This window comes from Camelina sativa, chromosome 16 (assembly GCF_030686135.1).
Source record: "Camelina sativa cultivar CO46 ecotype springtype chromosome 16, ASM3068613v1".
Classification (NCBI taxonomy): Eukaryota; Viridiplantae; Streptophyta; class Magnoliopsida; order Brassicales; family Brassicaceae; genus Camelina; species Camelina sativa.
Window position 1 is genome coordinate 8,650,822 of NC_141895.1, and position 21,056 is coordinate 8,671,877.

Below are 21,056 nucleotides of genomic sequence, written 5' to 3' on the forward strand. Positions count from 1 at the left end.
ATTTGGTCCAATCTGGTTCCGATTTTAAAGACCATGTGTGGGGACATGTTGAAACTGATGATGTTGACGAAGAAAAGATAGAGGAGGTTGTAAACGAAGATGATCATATTGAAAAGGAAAGAGAGGTAATTGTAGATGAAAAAGAAGATCCAAAGCTTAGTGATGGAGATAATCAATTTTCTAGGTTGGAGAATAGCGAGAAGAAGAAAGATTTAATTGTGCAAGTATCAAGTATGAAGAAGATAAAGACAAAGCACATTGATCATGGCGCAGAGAGTCAAAAAATGCAACTGCTATGTCAGCGAGCCGCAACCACTCATGGTTTTGATGAAGAAATGAAGTCATTCATTAAAGGAGTGTTTGAAGCTTCTTTCAAGCCTTTTAAGAAAGAAATAGGCCAGCAATTGAAGAAGATGGAAAGGATGTATTAGAAGTGAAGGAATTACTATCCACTCTAGCATCAACCTCGACACATGCCAATCCACCATCCGTTAAACCAAAAGATGTGGTAAGTCAAAAAATAATTTATATGCTTGTGGTGTTGTATTTCTAATTATTTTCTTAAACTTATGGATTCTTATTTTTTTACTCAGGAGAAACCACCATACGTTCAGCCAAAGACTTTTGTACGTAAAAAGTAACTTGATGAAACTTGTTTTGGTTATTAGGTTTTGGAAAAATCGGCTACGTATTTTTTTAAAAACATTCGGCTCTATAAATTGTAAAACACTATCTGTGAACTTATGTATTGTAATTGGATTGGTGATGTATTGTAAACTTTAAACTTTGTTTTTGTATTTGTTGATTAATTTTAAACATTGATCTTTTCATTCACAGGAAGACAACAATGTTTTTGATGAATTGTTCACCAAATCGGATGTCATAGACCTTAATATTAACACTCTAGATTCCTTAGAGAAAATACTATGACATCTTTCACAAAAACCCTATGTACCCGACTTTGATCCTACACAAAACGCGGGGAAAAAATGAAGAGGATGCTGATTTGGTTTTCGCATCCGATGATAGATGGAATGCTTTGGAAGCATGACAAATGCAATTTGAGTAATTCTTCTAATTGTTTTTGTCCAGTTATAACTTTATTGATTTTATAATTGTCCAGTTTTTTTTCTAGCGTACAAATTACAATTTATTTCATAGTCGAAAGATGCTTAATTTGGGTGCACAATGAAGTAAGTATAAACTTGATTTTTCTCAACATTTAAATTGTTCATTTTTTTACTTAAATTTAATTTTAACCTTTTTTGTTTTCAAGGAAATGGATAAGATTATGTATTTTACCCGGGAGAAAACATCTTTAGGGCGAATGAACTCAGACCGTGTGGGTTTTATGAATTTCATGTTCAGCTAGAGACTCAAAGTGGAATACACCAAGCACATGAAAACATCAAACAAGCGGAGCCACAAATGGGATAGTAGACTTCTAGATTATGCTAATGGTGAGTTTCCTTCTCATGGAAAGACATGTAAACAATGGGGTACAGATTTTGACAGAATCTACACTCCGATTTTCGTCAAGGGAAATCGCTGGATTTCTGTTTGTGTTAACTTTGTCTTAAGAACTGTTGAAGTCTTCGACTGTGCTGGACACAAGAATAGAAGGCATGTCAACTCATTCGCAACCTGCATCCCATAAATTTTGAGAGAAATTAATGCAAAGGTGAATGGAAAAGAACCTGTTTTGACACAATATGAAATTACAGACGTGAAGGTGTTGTCCGACGCAGAGCAATTGCAGAGTCTATGCATTGAAATACATCGAGTGTCATATGCAATCTCTAAGTTTGGATTTGATAACCGATGAGAACATCAAAGAAGCGCGTTTGAAGATTGTTGTCGATCTATGGAAAGCTGGAAATGATCCCCTTTTAATTGAGCGTATGAAGAATTATGTCCCTCCACAGTTGTCGTCCGAAAGTATCGAAATTGACTGATTTTTTTTCATCTTTTTAGTAGGTCTTTACTTTGACACATTGTATGACTTTGGTTTCATTTTTAACTTGATCTATGGTATGACTTTTGTTTCATTCTTAAATTTAGTTTGATATATTTATTACCACATGTCCATCAATGTCTAGCAAACAAACAACAAAAAACTAGTAAAGCCTAGCAAAGTCTAGCAATAAAACTAGTAAAGTCTAGCAATGAAACTAGTAAAGTCTAGCAAAGTCTAGCAATGAAACTAGTAATGTCTAGCAAAAAAACTAGTCTAGCAAAGTCTAGCAATGAAACTAGTAATGTCTAGCAAAAAAACTAGTCTAGCAAAGTCTAGCAAACCAAGATACAAAAAAAAACTCATTACCAAACGGACTTGTTTTAATTTGGTTTAAGAGCTAATCCCAAATTAATATCTTAACGGATTATGAATCTTCCACATAGCCCTATCTATTATAATGAAACACATAAATCCCCAAAATATAAGAAACCTACAATCGATTTAGTTCCCGTGTGATTGCGATTGTGAAGATGAGCAATGTATCAACCAATTTGACCAGATAACCAAGTTCTCGTGCAAGAGGAAGATAGGTTGGTGTCCCAAAGAGATGTTGGTGCGGGGAAGGAATTGTAGCACTTATATCCAAGTCGAATCCCAATCCTTACCGGAGATACTATTGTTGTGGATTTGCTGTAGCAAACAAGGTAAATTGTTATGTTTTAAATTTTGTATTTTTTTTTTTATTTTGATTATAACAGTTGGGCTTCTTGTAGCTTAGGAACGATGATCACACTTTTAAATGGGTTGATGAGGCGTTGGTCAATGAGAGATGCATTAACTAAAATAGTGTTGGATTTGAGAAGCATCTGAAAGAGTTCATAACAGAGAGATTGGAGTTTGAGAAAATATTTTACGAGAAGATGGAAAAGGAGATATTTGAGAAGATAAAAGATGCTTTTTATGAAGCAAAAGCAAGCAATAAGAAGATAACGATTGTTTTTAGTGATAGTGTGCATGATCATGATTGAATGCAGTAAATTACTAGGTTGATGAAGAGTATGATAGTATTGTGGAATCTGAACCACCGAAACAAACACCTATTGAGCATGTTTTCCCCTTTGGACCTTCGTTGTTTTAAAAAATTTCAGTTTTTTAGTTAACTTGGTTTGGTGTTCTTAACATTTGTCGTATCACTTCTCATAAACATTTGTCAAACATTTGGTGTTCTTGTATATTTTTTTTCATAGCTTTAAGACATGACAATTTGTTAAGGAAAAAACCAGAAATTGTAAAATATTGAATCCCCTACTCTAGAGTAAAATTAAAACATAAATTAGAAATGAATAATTCAACAATAAACTGAGAATGGTTGAGAAACCTAACAAAGATTCGAACATAACCTTTGACGATTGTATTAGTTGAGATGATTTTATCTTGTCTTGTTATCTTCGTTTTCTTCGTCTACATGGGTGTTTTCTTGTTTTAGGTGGTAAAACTATTGCAGCCTCAACGTGGTCTGGGACATCCCATTTGTTCTCTGGAATACCTATTGGATTAATAGTCTGATCATAGTACAATCTCCAACTGGTTGTGCTATAAATAGCATCAGGATCTGGATATAGATCATTGCCTAATCAAAAGCTGCTTTTATGGCGTGTCTGCAAGGGTTTTTTCCTATTTGGAACTTCCCACATGAATATGTTTTTCTTTCCAAGTCAACCACAAAGTCTACCCCATACGCTTTAAACCTATAATATGTTTCTTCCAACTGGATAACTTTTAAAAAATTTACCTTTCACTATTCTTCTTGAAATCTTTTTGCTTTGCACTTAATTCTCGTCTTTCAAAAAATCAGCGTGTTAACATCTCTCTGATGTTGTATAACTAAGGGAATACTGGATTCTCTCTGGGTGATCTCAAAGCTGAATTGATCGATTATGCAGCGTTGTTTGTATTCAAATCATATATGTATCCAGCGAAATGGCATCGAGCCCATTTTCTAACCTGAGCATCCTCTAGGTAGTCTCCAATCACAGGACTAATGTTGCAAATATCTTCAAAATATCTTCAAAAAAAATGCATATATGTATTAATATTATATTGAATTAGTTAAGTTAGAGAGGCTAGGGTTTTTTGCGTCTCTTCCACGATAGGGTTTGTGTGACGGCCGCCGTCGGTGTGCCTTCATGTCGGAGCCAGCTTCTTATGTCTCCCCTTCGGGAGATGATTCCTCTCCTCCAACAAAGCAACAATCCTATGTTGTTGTGGTCTCTAAACGTCCACTGCTTAAGAAACATGATTTTGATATTAGTTTGGTTGATGGTGTTCCAATAATTACGGTCCCTGAGGTGATTCTTAAGGATTCAGTGCCTCTGTATGATGATTTTTTTGGTGGGTAGATTTCCTTCGGTGGCTCCCCATGTCGCTAAGATCCATGTTATTGTAAACAATATCTGGCCACTTGGTGATAAGTCCATTCGCATTGATGTATATGAAAACTCTACAACATCGGTTCGGTTACGGATACGTGATGAGTCTACGTGGTTGAGGGATTTGCGTAGGGATATGTGGAACATTGCGGGGGTACCTATGATGTTGGCTAAGTGGTCTCCTCTCCCTGAGGATGCTCATCCGGTGATAAACTCAATGCCTTTGTGGGTCACTTTGAAGAATGTCCTTCATTCTCTGTTCTCTTGGGAGGGTCTTGGTTTCTTAACAAGTCCAATAGGTAACCCTATCCGACTTCACCCTGAAACTGAGCTCTGTAGTAAGTTTGATGAGGCTAAGGTTTTTGTGGAAGTAAACTTAACGAGTGAGCTGCCAAGTACTTTTCGATTCAAGTTGTCTAAAGAGGAGGATACAATTGTGGAGTTTTTCTATCCGTGGCTCCTGCCATGATGCTCTCATTGTAAAAAGTGGGGACACTCAGATGATGGTTGTGTGACAAGTCCCGTTTCACCTAAGAAAGATCCAGTCACTGAGGTTGAGGAGGGGGAGATTGTTGTTCCACCAGTTCAAACAGGTGCAGAACCGCTTCTTCGTGCTCCAGTTCCACAGGTTTCATCTACGCCTAGTTCCACAGTTGCTGTTTCGGTTTGTCCTGCAGTAGTTAGTTCTCCTATTCAGCAGATCGAAGAGGAGAAAGCAGGCTGGTCTGTAGTTTCCCCAGGTAAAGGGTGTAAGAGCTGGGAGAAATTTAAAAGTCCGTCTGTGATGGGTCATGGTTCAGCTCGAGTTTCTTCTCGGCTCTCTGTTCTCGGGGATGCAGGTGAATCCTTGGAGAGTGTTGCAGAGTCTGAGATGGGTCTGGATACTACTAAGGGATTGGTTTCCTCAGAGAATGCTTCAAGGAATCGAGGGGATGGTACAAAGCAGGTTGATGGCGTTGCTTCTACCATTCACATTTCTTTACCTCGTCAAAGAAAAATTACAAACAAGTCCTCAATGGAGTCTTTTTCTCAGCAGACTAAGGGAGCTTCCCTTGGCATATTGAGCAAGAAGAACTCCAGGAAGCGTCATTAATGTCGGGTTTTTTCTGGAACATGCGTGGTTTTAAAAAATCTAAAAAACATTCTATTGTCCGTGAGTGGGTGCAAGCTGAATCATTGCAATTTGGATGCTTACTTAAAACGCATGTCCAGGAAAACAATGCCCCTCGGATTCTCTCGTCAGTGTTCCGAGGTTGGTCTTCGATAACAAATTATGAGTTTAACCGTCTTGGAAGAATTTGGGTGGTTTGGAAGGAGGATGTCAGAGTTACCCTAGTTTTTAAGAGTGGACAGATAGTTACTTGCTCCATTCTCATGCCTGGGGATACTCGGGAGTTTTTTGTTTCTTTCGTGTATGCGTTAAATTTTGCTGATGAACGTAAAGATTTGTGGGAAGATATTAAACATCACTATGACTCGCCATTGTTTGCGAACAAACCATGGCTACTTGTTGGGGACTTCAATGAGATTCTTGATGGTGAGGAGCATTCTAACTATGAAAATTCTCCCACTGTGACAGGTAGAATGCGGGATTTTCAAGATCTGGTTCGTCACTGTTCTTTAGCGGATATGAATTATCATGGTCCTCTGTTTACTTAGGGTAATAAGAGGGATGAGGGGCCAGTTCGCAAGAAGCTGGACCGTGTTTTGGTTAGTGAGGCTTGGAGTCGATTTTTTGCTGATGCTTATGGAGTTTTTGAAGCGGGTGGGTGCTTAGATCATCTTCGATGCAGGTTTACTGTGGGGCATCAGGTTTGCATACCACGAGGGCCGTTCAAGTTCTCAAATGCAATTCTGTCCTCCCCAGATTTTTTACCAGTGGTGCAGGCCTTTTGGGACAGTTCTACTAGTCTTTACCATTCCACCTTTGCTATGTTTTGTTTTGCCAAGAAGCTTAAGGCTCTCAAGCCTCTCATGCGTTCTTTGAGTCGTCAACATCTCAGTAACCTTTCAGTACAGGTGGAGGAAGCTCACACTGTTCTCTGTGAACGACAAACTATTAACCTCACTAATCCAACCGCGACATCCATTGAGGCTGAGAGGGAGGCTTTTCAGCGATTGGATCATGTGTCTGATTTGGAGGAAAATTTCCTTCACCAGAGATCAAAGTTGCACTCGATGTTAGCTGGTGACAAGAACAATAAGTTTTTCCATAAGGCTGTTACTTCTAGGCAAGCTCTAAATGTTATCCGTGAGATAACATGCTCTGATGGTTCAACTGTTAAAACTCAGTCTGAAATCAAAACGGAGGTGGTAAGGTTCTTTGAGGAGTTTCTTACACGCGAACCATCTGACTATGTCGGGCTTCCTGTGGATCAACTGGAGCAGTTAGTACCATTTCGTTGCTCTGCTGCGGACCAAGAGGGGTAATTGAAACTGGTTTCTGCAGAAGAAATTCGACAAACGCTATTTAAAATGGCAGGGCGTAAAGCTCCAGGTCCTAATGGTTAAACTGCAGAATATTTCAAGCATACCTGGCCAATTCTGGGGAATGATTTTGTTGTTGCTTTTCAATCCTTTTTCCTCAAGGAGTTCCTCCCTAAAGGTGTAAACTCAACGATATTAGCTCTCATCCCTAAGAAATCAGACTCGAAGGAGATGAAGGATTACCGGCCAATTTCATGTTGTAATTTGTTGTATAAGGTTGTTTCCAAGATCCTTGCTAATCGTTTGAAGGTTATTCTACCCTCTTTCATTGCTCCAAATCAATTTGTGTTCATCAAGGACAGACTTATGATGGAAAATTTGTTGTTAGCATCGGAGTTGGTTAAAGACTATCACAAGGAGTCTATCTCTGCTCGTTGTATAATGAAGATTGATATCTCCAAAGTGTTCGATTCGGTTCAGTGGCCTACTACTAAATATCCTCAAGGCTATCAATCTTCGTGATATTTTCATCCATTGGATCGAGTTGTGCATTATGTCAGCTTCCTTCTCTGTTTAGGTTAATGGTGAGTTAGCTGGTTATTTTCAAAGTACAAGAGGGTTGAGACAAGGCTGATCTCTGTCTCCCTATCTTTTCGTCATTTCTATGAATGTCTTCTCTCATATGCTTGACAAAGCTGCTGCTGATCGTCGTATTGGCTTTCACCCTCGTTGTCAGTCCTTGCATCTAACCCATCTCTGCTTTGCGGATGACATCTTAGTTTTCTCTGATGGGAGTTCTCATTCGGTTGAAGAAACTCTAGCTGTGTTTGATAAGTTTGCAGTAGCCTCTGGTCTCAACATTAGTCTTGAGAAGTCCACACTTTTCATGGCTGGTTTACCACCTCAGCAGCAACAAGATATCCTTGAGCATTTTCCTTTTGAAGTCGGCACTCTTCCTGTCTGGTATCTAGGGTTCCCTCTTCTTACCAGGAAAATGACAAGTGCTGACTATTTACCTCTTATACAGCGTATTCGCCTCCGTATATCCTCTTGGACTTGTCAGTTTTTGTCCTTTGCTGGTCGTCTCCAATTGATCAAAGCTGTTCTATCCATTCTTACTAATTTTTGGCTCTCTGCATTTCGCGTGCCGAAAAAATGTTTGCAGGAGATTGAAAGCTTATTTTTGGCATTCCTATGGTCTGGTCCGAATCTTAGTTCAAAAAAGGCAAAGCTCTCATGGTCTAATGTTTGTAGACCGAAGAGGGAATGAGGTTCAGGGATTCGACGTCTCCACGATACGAATACAGTCTACATCCTCAAGGTTATATGGCGTCTCCTATCTGCTGGAAACTCCTTGTGGGTCAGTTGGGTTTACAAGAATCTGATTCGATATGGCTGCTTATGGGCTGTTAGTGACTCGGGTACGGGGGGCTCTTGGATGTGGAGGAAAATATTGAAATATAGGCCTCTAGCAATGTCCCTTTATAAAACAGAGGTGAGAACTGGACATGGAACTTCTTTTGGGTTTGATACATGGAGCTCTATGGGACAACTGTTTGCTCTGTTTGGGGCTCGGGGAAGCATTGACATGGGGATACCACGAATGGCTACTGTAGCAGATGCAATGACTCAAACTCGCAGACGTTGACAGCGCATAATTATTAAACAAGCTTGAAGCGGAACTTCATTCCTTAAGTCTCTCGATGCCACAACAAGGTGGTGATCGTCCCCTATGGAAACAGCACAATGGCTCTTACACGACCAAGTTCTCCTCTCCTGATACCTGGCTTCTGATTAGGCAACATCATCCTCCTTGTGACTCGTCTAAAGTTGTTTGGTTCACTCACTCGACCCCTAAATTCTCTTTTGTCACCTGGCTTGCTTTTCATAACAGGCTCTCAACAGGGAACAAACTAGTTCAATGGAATGCTGGAGCAAATGGAGCTTGAGATAAAAGATAAATCTTTATCATCTCTAATAACAACCTTAAGTTGCTCAAAAAACCACTCCCATGAAGAATCATTCTCTGAATCAGCAATTCCAAATGTGATTGGATACAAATTAGAGTTACCATCTACGACCATGGCACCTAGTAGGCCTGCTTTATATTTGTTCTTTAGAAATGTTCCATCAACTACAATCACTTTCTGGATTCCCTTGTAGAAACCTCTTATCGACTGACCAAAAGAAAAATAGATATATGAATATACTGTCGCAATCAACTTCTTAATTTGTAAACGTACCCGAATTCGCTTCTTGTATCATTTACAAGTATTTTGGTATTTTAGTATAACTTTTCTCTGGAATTCCTCTAACTTCGTTCAATGCATATTCGCGAGACTCCCATGCCTGGGAGTAAGTTAATTCACAACCATACTCTGTACGAATAATCATAATGATATCATTCGTTTTAGGCCCTTCAAATATACCCTCATAATTCTGTATAATGAGAAGTCCAACTGTTTTTGCTGAAGGTGTCTTACAGAATTTCGTTTTCTTTGAAGGAGCACCTATATGGTCCCCCCACAAACTTGTTGATCTTGAAATACGTATACCCCTTTTAAACACTCAGCAGGGAGACTCCATTTGCAAATACCATCTATGCAGCTTATACACCACAATTTCGTATCAGATTTTTTAACCTTGTAGTCACAGTTGTACCTAATCGCATACAATTCCATAGTTGCTTGTAACACTTCTTCCGCTCACACCTTCAATGACGTTTCGTCACCATCACCAGCGTTTATGTCGGAAGACTTTTTATCTAAAACATCCTTCTGTTTGGCACCATCACTCACCCCAAATTAAGGTATGCATTCATGCACTCTACCATCGTCATCTTAATCACTTGAATCCCCTAGTTCTTTATTCAAATCCAGTATGACGTTACACCTACTATCCTCAACACCACCTTTGAATGTCACACACAAACTAATTGTTTTCTTCTTTTTATAGTATGAAAAAAAAAATTGTAACCTGAGTATTATTCATCATAACGACATGAGGACAATCAGTAGTGAGATCTATGAGTAAAAAACTTAGCTTCATATTAATCATACTCTAAATAGTTTAGAACATAGAGTAAACCGTAGAATACATACTCTCAATATTTTAGAATTTTGGATTTCAAACTACTTAACTATTTAAAACAAAAATCTTTCCTGAAATTAGTACAACATTGTACAAAATATTCGAATACAAAATCCTTTTTCTCAGAACAATAGAAAACGTTTTCTAAATTTATGTCGAAAATTTTTTGGCGGGAAATTATGTCGAAATTTTTTTTGGCCGCAAATTTTTTTTTATTTGATTAATTAAAATATTTTACATGTAAGGGTAAAATAGTCATTAAAATTATAGGAGAGCAAAAATAATAATGGCCAAAAAGAAGGTATTTTTGAAAAATGATATATTAAAAAGGGTATTTCATCATTAAATTACATATCCAATAAAAGGATAATGACATATCAATCTCCTTTGTCACAAAATCATACAATATAAAATTAAACTTGTCATGTGGATGGGACGGGGTAATTCAATTCGATTCGATCTAAACCTAAATGTTATATGATAGTAAACATCAAAATACAATTTGATGAAAAGTAGGGGATTCATGATGTAATTTGGCGATTTTGGGCGTTAAACACACATAATAATGTGTCTCTATATCAACAAGCGTTGAATTTTATCGCACAATTGAGGGTTTTTAAAAAAACTTGGTCGTTTTATGGCAATTTGGGTAAAACTTTAAGGGTTTTATATTACATTTTTATGCAAACTTTTAAGGGTCTTGCACCGCACTCTCTCGATTCCCTGCGCAGTCCCAGTCCCATTGAGGAAAAGTTTTCTCTCGCCGAACACCATGATCGGTAAGATCCCTCGTTTCTTCTTTAGCTCGAAATTTTTTGTTTGTTAACCTAGCATATTTATTTGATCTGTTTTTTTTTCTTTCTGCTTTTGCTTTTTTCAACCAAAGACTATGTAGATCTCGAGAACCAAGATCCGTTTATAACCCCCAAAAAACATGCTCGTTCGACAAGGTTATCTGATCCAAGAAAGGAGGTGAAGGTGTTCTAGGATATTGATACCGTCCCTGTGCCTGCAGCAGAAGATATTCCGGATCTAATATCTAAAATTATCTACCGCCCTTTTTCCATGCCTTTTTTTAAAAATACCCCTCCATGTTGATCATTTTTAAAACTACCCCTCTTTATGTACAAAATAACCAAATTACTCTTTCTTTGAGTGACAGCAAATGTACAGTCATCAAAATCGAAAAAAATCCCGCCAAAATTACAAAATTGGATTTTCCCGCCAAAAAATTTAGAATTTTATGTATTTAAAAAGTCTTGTAAACACTCTTAGCTAGGAATCCATTACCAATTATACAAACAAATATTTTTTTTGAAAATTTTAAATAAGCAAGGTATTTTATAATGAGGTATTAAACGTCCAAATAAAAAATAAATCAAGTATTTTTATGTTTTTTTCCTTTTTGATGTGTCTAAATCAAATAAAATAAATCTCTATCGATAGAGTATAAAAATGATGATTTTTTCTACAAAAATCATAAATCAACATATTGATTTACTACTCCCTCCGTTTCAAAATATAGGATTTTTTAACTAAAGCATGCAGATTAAGAAACTTTTAGCAAGTTCAACCAATAAGAAACAATACTGCATAATATAAAATACTAAACTAATCTAAAAGTTGCGTAGAAACTTGAAAACATCCTATATTATGATACAAAAAACTTCTCTAAAACATCTTATATTTTGATACAAAAAACTTCTCTATAACAAAAGTGATTCATGTTACAAACATCTGAATAAAACTGCAAATCATTATATTTTTTTTCTCTTTCTAAAACCACAAATTGTTAAATTTTTCCTTGATTGATAACAGATTGCGTTTTTATGTTTTTCTCCCCCTAATTATGCTTTTTACATGACACCATTCATGGCCATACTTACCATTGCCTCGGTGGCATCGCCGAATCGGTCTCTCCCAAGGTTGCGTCCGAATCTACTTTTTCTTTGTAACATGCGTGTTCCGGAATTATATTTTGGGTTGTGTTGAATAAACCAAACGGGGATTTCAATTCATTTCGGTTTAATTATCGGTTTAATTAAATCTTGGTTTCATCTAATTAAATCCTAGTTTAATCTAATTAAACAAAAAAACCCATAATCTACCACATATGTCACGCCTCCTCTCTATTTCTTTTGCTATTGTCGACATTGTTACGAGAGAGAGGGAGATAAAGAGAGAGAACTCTTGGTTATTTGGTGTAAAAGAGGAAAAGAAGGAGATCAAGCTTTTCTTTAGAGTAAGAGAGAAAACAGAATCGTCAGGGTTTGAGAGAAGGAGTATTGATTTTGGTAGGGTTGTAGCTAAGATATTTTTGTACACTCTCCTTTTTACATAAGTGGATTTGAATTAATATTCTAGGAGATATCGGCAGTTTCGTGGGGCATTTCTTCTTAGTCGCGGATTGAGACCAGCGGGTGTTTCGGGATCGATTGCGGTTTCATATGAGATCTGATCGTGCTGAAATTTTGTGGAAAGCTTCTGAAAGACTAGACCTTGCTTGTCACCGGAGGGATTGGAAAGTTAATGGTTCGTTTTGATTTTGTCGTTTTACTTGTGAGGTTGTTCTTTTCTGATTTGTTTGGCAGTTTGTTTTCAATGTTTGTTTGTTGTTGTGATTCGTTGTAGGAGCGAGTTTGGTTGTTCTTGGATATTGGAGAGCTTATCTTTTGGCTGTAGTTATTTTTGTGAATCACTTGTTAAGGTGAGTGAGTGACCATGAGCTTATCTAAGCGATTGGGTTGTATAACTTGTTTTGTGTGATGATATGATAGGTGTGGTGAATATGTTATTGGGTATTCAGTTTAATGGCTGGTTTGTTATGTTTTATTTGTGTTCGTACTCTTGATTTGCTTGTGTGCATAGCTTGTAGATGGGAGAATCGTTTCACTAGGTATTTCTGGTAATACTCACGAATCTCATTGTGTTTGTGGTGCAGGTAGTGTGTAGCGTGGAATCATGGCGGTGAGGAGGAGGATGATCTAAGGTCTTGATTGTGTGTTCTTGGTTATGTTATTTATGTTAGAACCTTGTGTAGAAGCATGTTAGGTTGATGGTTTTTATTTGGTTATAATTTATATGGTATTTATATTAAATTGGAGTTGGTTTGGTTTGTCTTCCGCTGTGAATGTTGAATTGTTGTTGGTTTATTGTTTGGGTTTTAAATAAATATTATGGAGTAATTCATTATCTTATTATTATTAAAAAAAAAAACTGGTCGGGTTGTTTCATTCTTCGCAATAGATATCTGGCTTGCTCTCTTCTTCTCCTTCGTCACTTCCGACTTCCTTCTCATCTCCCTCCTCATCATCTTTTGCAGTCTTTGAGTCGACTCCCTCATCCTCTTTTTCACTCCTTTTTATTTCGTCCTCACCATCTCCATCACCAACCGCAGGGAGATCCGCCGGATGAGAAATCTCCGTCGGCTCTGAATCTTGTTCTTACTTTTCGTCCACCTCGTCTTTGCCATCTTACTGCTAACAATCGATGAGTCTCACAATCGATCGAACAACACAACAATCAAAGAGAGCAAAGGAGTTTCACTCTCGATTAGTATCCCCTAGTTTTTCACGAAGAGAGACAATGGTTATTAGGGATTAAAAGAAATAGTTGGGTTAGATCCGACTGGGTTTGTGGGTGGGGGAAAAATCCATGTATTTTAGGTAATTTCTGAGTTTTAGCTAGGGTAAGATTGTAATTATGTTTGTTTTCCATTTAAAAATAAATCAAAATAAAACAGGTTTACATGGGGAGTTTTCAGATTTTCATTTGAAATTTAGGGACTCCACATAGAGACTCCATGATATATAAATGTTTTAACAACCACTATAATATTTAAATAGCGTATACAATAATATTATTTACTTTCCAAAATATTAATTACTTAACAATAAGATTCACGTAAAACACAAATTACAAATCTATTTATCAACATTGAAAATTAATTTATTAGGCACTTAATTCTGTTTTAATACATTTAAAATCTAAAAACTCGTTTAAAAGTGTATTTTGTATTAAATCATTTGAAAAACATATGAAATAAAACTTATATGAGAGAGAGAGAGAGAGAAAAAAAAAAAGAACGGTAAAATCGTAGTCTCAACACATTTCATTAAAAGAGAAAGGGGTATGAAAAATAAAGGAGATAAGAGATTTCCAAAAGAGAAATAAAAACTTTTTAGATATTCCCTCACATGGAGAATCCATAATATATGAGTGTTTGCATGATAATACATTATTTGGCTTTTTACAATTGGTCTACTGCACTAAAGTTACTTCACCATATTAGCTCTTTTTATTGTGTCATATTTTTTATGATTGAACTTGTTAATTTATTTAAAAATATATAAACATATACTTCCTCCGTTTCAAAATATAGGAGGTTTTACTTTAAAAACGCATATTAAGGAATAATTACTTTTACAAAGTTTTAACCAATCATAAACAAGACTGTATAATATAAAATATAAAATTAATCAAAAAGTTGCATAGAAAGTTGTAAACATCCTATATTATGAAACAAAAATACTTCTCTAAACATCCTATATTATGAAACGGAAGGAGTATATATTATATATATATATATATATTCTCTAAACATCCTATATTATGAAACGGAGGGAGTATATGATATATATAAATATATATAATTAAATTTTAATTTAAATAAAGTTTCATATATTAAAGTTCATAAATGATATACTAAAACTGTTTGTTAATATATTAAATTACGTATCCGCACTACATTTTTTTCACCAATCAAACATTATTTTGCCCCGCTTATTATGTAAAAACGCACTTGTCCTGCAAACATATTTTTCCCGCACGTACCGCAGTTCAACCGTACCACATTCTTAGGCTCCGAATGGTAACATCGGATTTGGTTGTGCGAGACAAACAATTTGATAATGCGGTACGGTTAAACTACGGTATGTGTGGGACAACTGTATTTGCGGGACAAATGCGTGTAATACAAATTAAGCTGCACAAAATAATATATGATTGGTGAAAAACTATTTGTGGTACGAATTTCATATTATCTTATTAATAATAACTAGTATAATTATATATTTTATATTGTTTTGTATTAATAAGTATTTTTATTTTGTATATATATTATTATTATAGAAAACATTATATGAATAAATTTTAAAATATAAATGATTAATATAATTGTTAATTCTTATGTGCTTTGTGTTAATAGAAAAATATTAAGAACCTTAAATATCTAAATTTATTAAATCATAAAAAAACTACACAACAAATTAAAAGTTTCAAAAATAAATCTATTTATTATCAAATTATCTGGGGATATTAAATGTGTATACTACTAAATTATTTTTTAATAGTTTAAATAATTATTAATATGTTTTATTACATAATTATTCACTTTCTATTAATTAATTAATTATAAAAGCGGATTTTGAGAATTCTGCACCATAAGTAAAGAGTACTTATTGGAAGGTGCATTTTTTTACCTAAAAAGAATGGAAGGTAAAAACGGATTTACCTTTTTGTTTTAAAAAAAACGCAAATCAACAATTAATATGTGATTAGTGAAGTTAATGCGGGTTTCTATATATTATGACACCATCCTTCTTTTATTGGTCACCATTCATGGCTTTAAAATATAAGGGTTTAAATGGTAACTGCCTATTTGGATATTTGGGAATAATATTTTAAGAGTGCGGTACGGTTCAACTGCGATATGTGCAGGAGAAATAAATTTGCGGGACAAGTGTGTTTTTCATATAACAAGCAGTGCAAAATAATTTTTGATTGGTGAAAAAATTGTAGTGCGGATACATGTTTTTATCTATTAAGAATATTAGTTTAGATAAAAATTAAAAAGTTAGGACTATTCAACAATTAATTTTATTATATCAGTTATGAACTTTAAGAAATTTTATTAAAATTAGAATTTAATCATATATATGTTTATTTATTGTTAAATAAATTAACAAGTTCAATCATAAACAAATATAACACAATAAAAAGAACTAATATGGAATATATTTTTATAATCCAGTTGTTAGAGAAAATGTTTCAAAGTTAGATCTTGCAAAAAAGGATTCTCTTCTCGAGAACGTGAACAGTGTTTTCCAAATCCCTAATTTCTCCAAAAAGGTCGTTGTGATTTATCATCCGATGGGCGGCGTTCCGGCTCCAATCCCCTCAGTCCCTCTTGACCACCCACCCCAAACCTCGCCATTGGCGAGAGCGGCTGGTTCTCCAGATGCGACAATGGCAGAGTCAGATCCGGCTTTGCCTCTAGCTATCGCTCCTTTTTCTACCTCCCCCAACTCCTAGATCTGCAACCATTTGCCAGATCTTGCCAAAGAAATCCTGGGGGCCACTCCTCCACTTGTCTGTGCTGCTCTTCCGGGCACTTCTCTTCCTACCTCGAAGATTCCGGTTTCAACTGATCCATCGGTCTGTGGCGATGCTGCTGTACATCACCAATTCTACCCAGGGCTTTCTCATGCTTCTCCCCCTAAGCACAACTAGGCTTCTCGTTGTAAGGGAGCTACAAAATTTCCTAACGTCAAAGCTGAGGTCTCCATTACGGCTGAAGGGAAACCTCGCATCAAGGTTTTAAATGCGGTTTTCGAAAGAGGAGCCCGACTTCATTCTGATTACATAGTTGGAATTTTCTACGGGAATGCTCCTTCGTATGGCAAAGTCAGGGCAGTCTGCATGAGCTATGGAGAGTTGGTGACTCTCCTTTTTTTGTCACCGAATGGAAGGCCTCCTTCAGCTTAGACCCACCGTTTCTGCAGAAGGCACCAATCTGGGCAACTTTAACTCAGGTCTTTTTCGATTTGCTCACGGAGGAGGGTTTAAGCTTTATCTCCAGGCCTCTAGGAAAATTTGTCGATGTTAAACCGTTCTCTTTGGTGAGCTGGCCGAAATTAAGGTTGTTGTTAATCTTGAAGTGCCCCTTCCAAACTCTGTAGAAGTGGAGCGTGAGGATGGGACAATTGTTTCCATTTCTGTCACCTACCCATGGTTACCCCCCCCCCCTTTGCTCTGTTTGCAATGAGATAGGGCACAAACGAAGTTTTTGTCCTAAATCCGGCGTCAAGACACATCAACCGGAGGAACGTTAGACCTCCCAAACTGCAGAACATGTTTCGCAGGTCCTTTCTTCCTCTTCCCCTCCTCCACGGCCTAACGTAACTCCCTCCTTGGAACTGCAAACTTCGTGTGAGGCTACTCCCAAGGACCAGGTAACCAAACCCTGTAGAGGAAGGAAATACTACTACCTCCGAAAAGACACCCTAACAAGCGGAGGTTACAGAATCGACATCTGCCAAAGATGTAGGACGGGCAAACCCGCAAATGGTCATCTCTTCAACTAAGGAGCATGCATCAAATCTGGTGGAGATTAAATCCAAACAGAAACATCACGAGCAAAAGGACCATCCTTACCAACTGGCCACAAACACCTTTCACGCAACGGCGGCTCCACGCGTCAAACATAAAAGTTTGGTCTCATCATCAACCAATCCTTTAGATATCCTCCAGGAACAGACTGATATGAAATCGCCTGATGTTGAGCTACCAATCACTACTGCAGTGGCCTCCACTCAGCATAGTGATTCATCTTCCTCGAAGCAGCGTAAGAAGAAGCGCAAGTTAGCAGCATCTAGATCCCGACCTCAAGGTGGTGGCACTCCTCTATTAACAAGGGTTCGCCATCCCCTCCACTAATTTTCTATATGTCATACACCTTTTTTTGGAACGTGCGCGGTATAAATGACTCCTCTAAGCATTTACCTCTTGCTCAATGGGTAAACTCTCGGAAAATCTTTTTTGGCGCTTTATTGGAGACGCATGTTAAGGAATCAAGCAAGAACCAATTTTTGTCTCTTTTTGGTCCGGAATGGACAACTTTTGACAACTATCAACACTCGGATCTGGATCTTATCTGGATTTTATATAAGTCCCTGGTAACCATCTCACATCTTTTCTCTGACAAGCAGTCGATAACTTGTGTAGTGAAGTTGGATGAAGAAGAATTTAATTTTAACGGCGGTGTATGCGTCAAACTTAGCTGAAGAAAGGCAAGAGCTGTGGACTTCTCTTACTGATACCTGCATCTTTTTAATTCTCTCATCACGTCCTTGGTTAGTGTGTGGGGATTTTAACGAGATTTAAAACACTTGGGAATCATCAAACGCTAGTCTCATCCGTTCAACCTCTGTCATGAGAAGCTTCAGGGAGTGTTTATCTGACGCAGGCCTTTTCGACCTTCCTTTCCAGGGTCCAAGATTCACGTGGTCTAATCACCAATTTTCAAATCCGATAGCCACAAAGATAGATCGCGCTTTGGTAAATGGTCAGTGGCTTCTGGATTATCCTTCAAGCCATTGTTCCTTTGAGTCCCCTCAGTTCTCTGACCATACTCCTTGTCACATTAGAATATGTTCTCCTTTGCCGTCCTTTGGTTCTCGGTCGTTCAAAATTTTCAATCTTTTAACCAAAGTTCCTAACTTTGCGGAGGTGGTTGAAAATGCGTGGAATGGCGTTGGTGATCCAGTCTCAAATCTTTCGGATTTCTGCCACAAACTAAAATAGGTAAAGAGACCACTGAAATCTTTAATGAAGGATCGCTTCAGTGATATATAAAAGAGGGTGGCTGAAGCAGAGCAAACTCTTTTCTTCTCCAAGTTCGGGCGCTTAATGATCCCTCACCTCAAAACATGATTGAGGAATCATTTGCTCGAAGTGCTTGGTTTTCTCTGAGGTTGGCTGAAGAGGTTTTTCAGGCAAAGATCAAGGATTATATGGATGGAAGTTGGCGATTAAAATTCTAGGTTCTTCCATGCTATGATGTAGTTCAGAAATGCCTCAAACGCCATCAAGTATGTGCTAAGGCCTAATGGGACGAGATCTGAATCCTTGAAGGAGGTTCATCTTTTAGTAGAGAGGTACTTCTCATCCATCCTCTGCACTCCCAGGGGATACTATTGTCCCTTTCTGACAGATTATCTAGGTAGGCTCATTTCAACAAAGTTGAACCAGCCCCACATATCCTTACTTGCAAGCGAGGTTACTCTGGGGGAGATAAGGGTTGCTCTGATTCTGTTGCCTCTGAATAAAACACCAGGTCCTGATGGATATCCGGTTGAATTCTACAGAGCTTCTTGGCAAGCTGTGGGTCAGGATTTCATTAAGGCAGCTCAAGAGTTTTTTGCACTGCCTTCTTTCCATCTTGTGTCAATGTCACTTCTCTGGTTTTGATCCCCAAACGTCCAAGAGAAGAAGATCTAAAGGACTTCAGACCAATCTCTTGTCGGAACACCAACTACAAAGTGATCTCTCGCATAATTTCCGACAGACTAAAGACGATCCTTCCTAATCAAACAGCCTTCTTCAAGGACAGACTGTTGATCGAATATTTCCTCTTACCTTCAGAGGTTCTTCAAGGTTACCACTTGGATTCCCTCTCGCCAAGGATCACTTTAAAAGTAGATATCTCTAAAGCGTTGACTCTGTTCGGTGGGACTTCGTTCTATCAGCTCTAACCTCTTATGGGGTTCCTAAAATCATGGTGAAGTGAATTAAAAGCTGCATCTGCTCTCCAAGCTTCTCTTTAAGCATTAACACAATTACTTCAGGTTATTTCAAAGGGAAAACTGGTCTTCGGCAAGGGGATCCGTTATCTCCAATATTCTTCGTGATGCTAATGAAAATCCTCTCACTCATGATAATTAAAGCGGCGCAGAACGAGATTTTTGGTTATCATCCAGGTTGTGAGGAAACAAAGCTTACTCATTTATGCTTCGCTGATAACTTACTAATATTCCTGGATGGTTCTGAATCCTCTTTGGCTGGAGTCTTCACGGCACTGTCGCAGTTTGAGAAGTTTTTGGGCCTCTCTGCAAATATCTCAAAAACCTCCATGTTTTCTTCTGGTCTAAGCGATGATGTGTTGGATCGTATGAGAACACGATTTTCGCTTCCTCTTGCTTCTCTTCCTGTGCGATATCTGGGACTCTCTCTTCGCTCCAGAATGTTAACTATTAAGGACTGCGACCCTTTAATCTCAAAGATCAGGGCGGGCAGGTTGCCGTTACTGTCTACCATCATCTCAGGTATCGTAGGGTTCTGGACCAGTGCTTTCCTCCTCCCAAAGAAGGTCCTCAGTTGCATAAACAGCCTTTCAAGTTCTTTTTTATGGCATGGTTGCCTGGATAAGTCGTCTGGGCCAAAAGTCGCATGGGCAGATGTATGTTATCCTAAGAGGGAAGGAGGGCTTGGTCTGAGATCATGGACTTCATGGAATGAAACCTGCACCTTGAAGCTTATTTGGATGCTCTACTTCAGAGCAGGTTCTATTTGGGTGGCATGGCTTCGAAGGAAATATCTCTCCTCTGCAAGCTTTTGGGCACTTAATGAAAACTCATCTCAAGTCTCTTGGATGTTCAGAAAATTGCTTAAGTTGAGGCACAAAGCTTTACAATTCCTCTAGATAAAGGTGGGAACAAGGGAGGATACCTTTTTCTGGTGGGATCCTTGGACTCCTTTTGGCTCGCTTTTTAGCTTCCTCGGGCATGATTGTAACGCCCTCGAACCGTCCTATGGCCGGACGGACCACGGACAGCCCCGGTACGCTACTTTGAAAACTTCCACCAACGATCCAGCTGAGGTTCGAGAACAAATCAGGAAACTTAGCCAGTTCGTCGGTGGGTTTTTCACCTGACTGGTACGTCATTTAGGCTTTACGACCCTTGTGACATTCCAGGTATTTAGCCGACTTGGACAAAGTCTATATCAGTTAATACTCGTACGAATATAAATCCGATTGCATTAAAATATAAAGAGTTTAGATTTGATGATAGGGCCTAGTGCCAAAAAGTCGGTTACATAATAAAACATACTTGAATTTTACAAACAGACACAAAAATCTACTCTGGGGTTCTATCATTCACCACGCCCTCTAGTTCCCTCTAAGGTTTTCCTGCAAGACAAAATATTATCATGAGTAATATAAGATTACTCAGTGAGTTACAGGGCTCCGACATAACAGCAATAAATTCCCAACCCCAAACCCAAAATAACAATCAAGCAAGCAAGTAAACAAATAAGCAAGCTTAAGATATCACATGCAAGACTAAGCTATTAACGTGCAAAGCTAAACTATC

At 37.7% G+C, this 21,056-nt stretch overlaps 1 protein-coding gene and 1 pseudogene across 1 annotated transcript; both read left to right on the plus strand.

Moving 5' to 3' along the window:
* Window positions 1–1,279: 1,279 nt before the first annotated feature.
* Window positions 1,280–1,955, plus strand: LOC147925312 (uncharacterized; annotated as a pseudogene).
* A 3,523-nt stretch (window positions 1,956–5,478) lies between these two features.
* Window positions 5,479–7,335, plus strand: LOC147925313 (uncharacterized). Its single transcript, XM_087492570.1, has 3 exons — window positions 5,479–5,991; window positions 6,046–6,777; window positions 6,976–7,335. The coding sequence occupies exons 1-3, from the start codon at window positions 5,479–5,481 to the stop codon at window positions 7,333–7,335; spliced, it is 1,605 nt and encodes a 534-aa protein (XP_087348696.1).
* The last annotated feature ends 13,721 nt before the right edge of the window (window positions 7,336–21,056 follow it).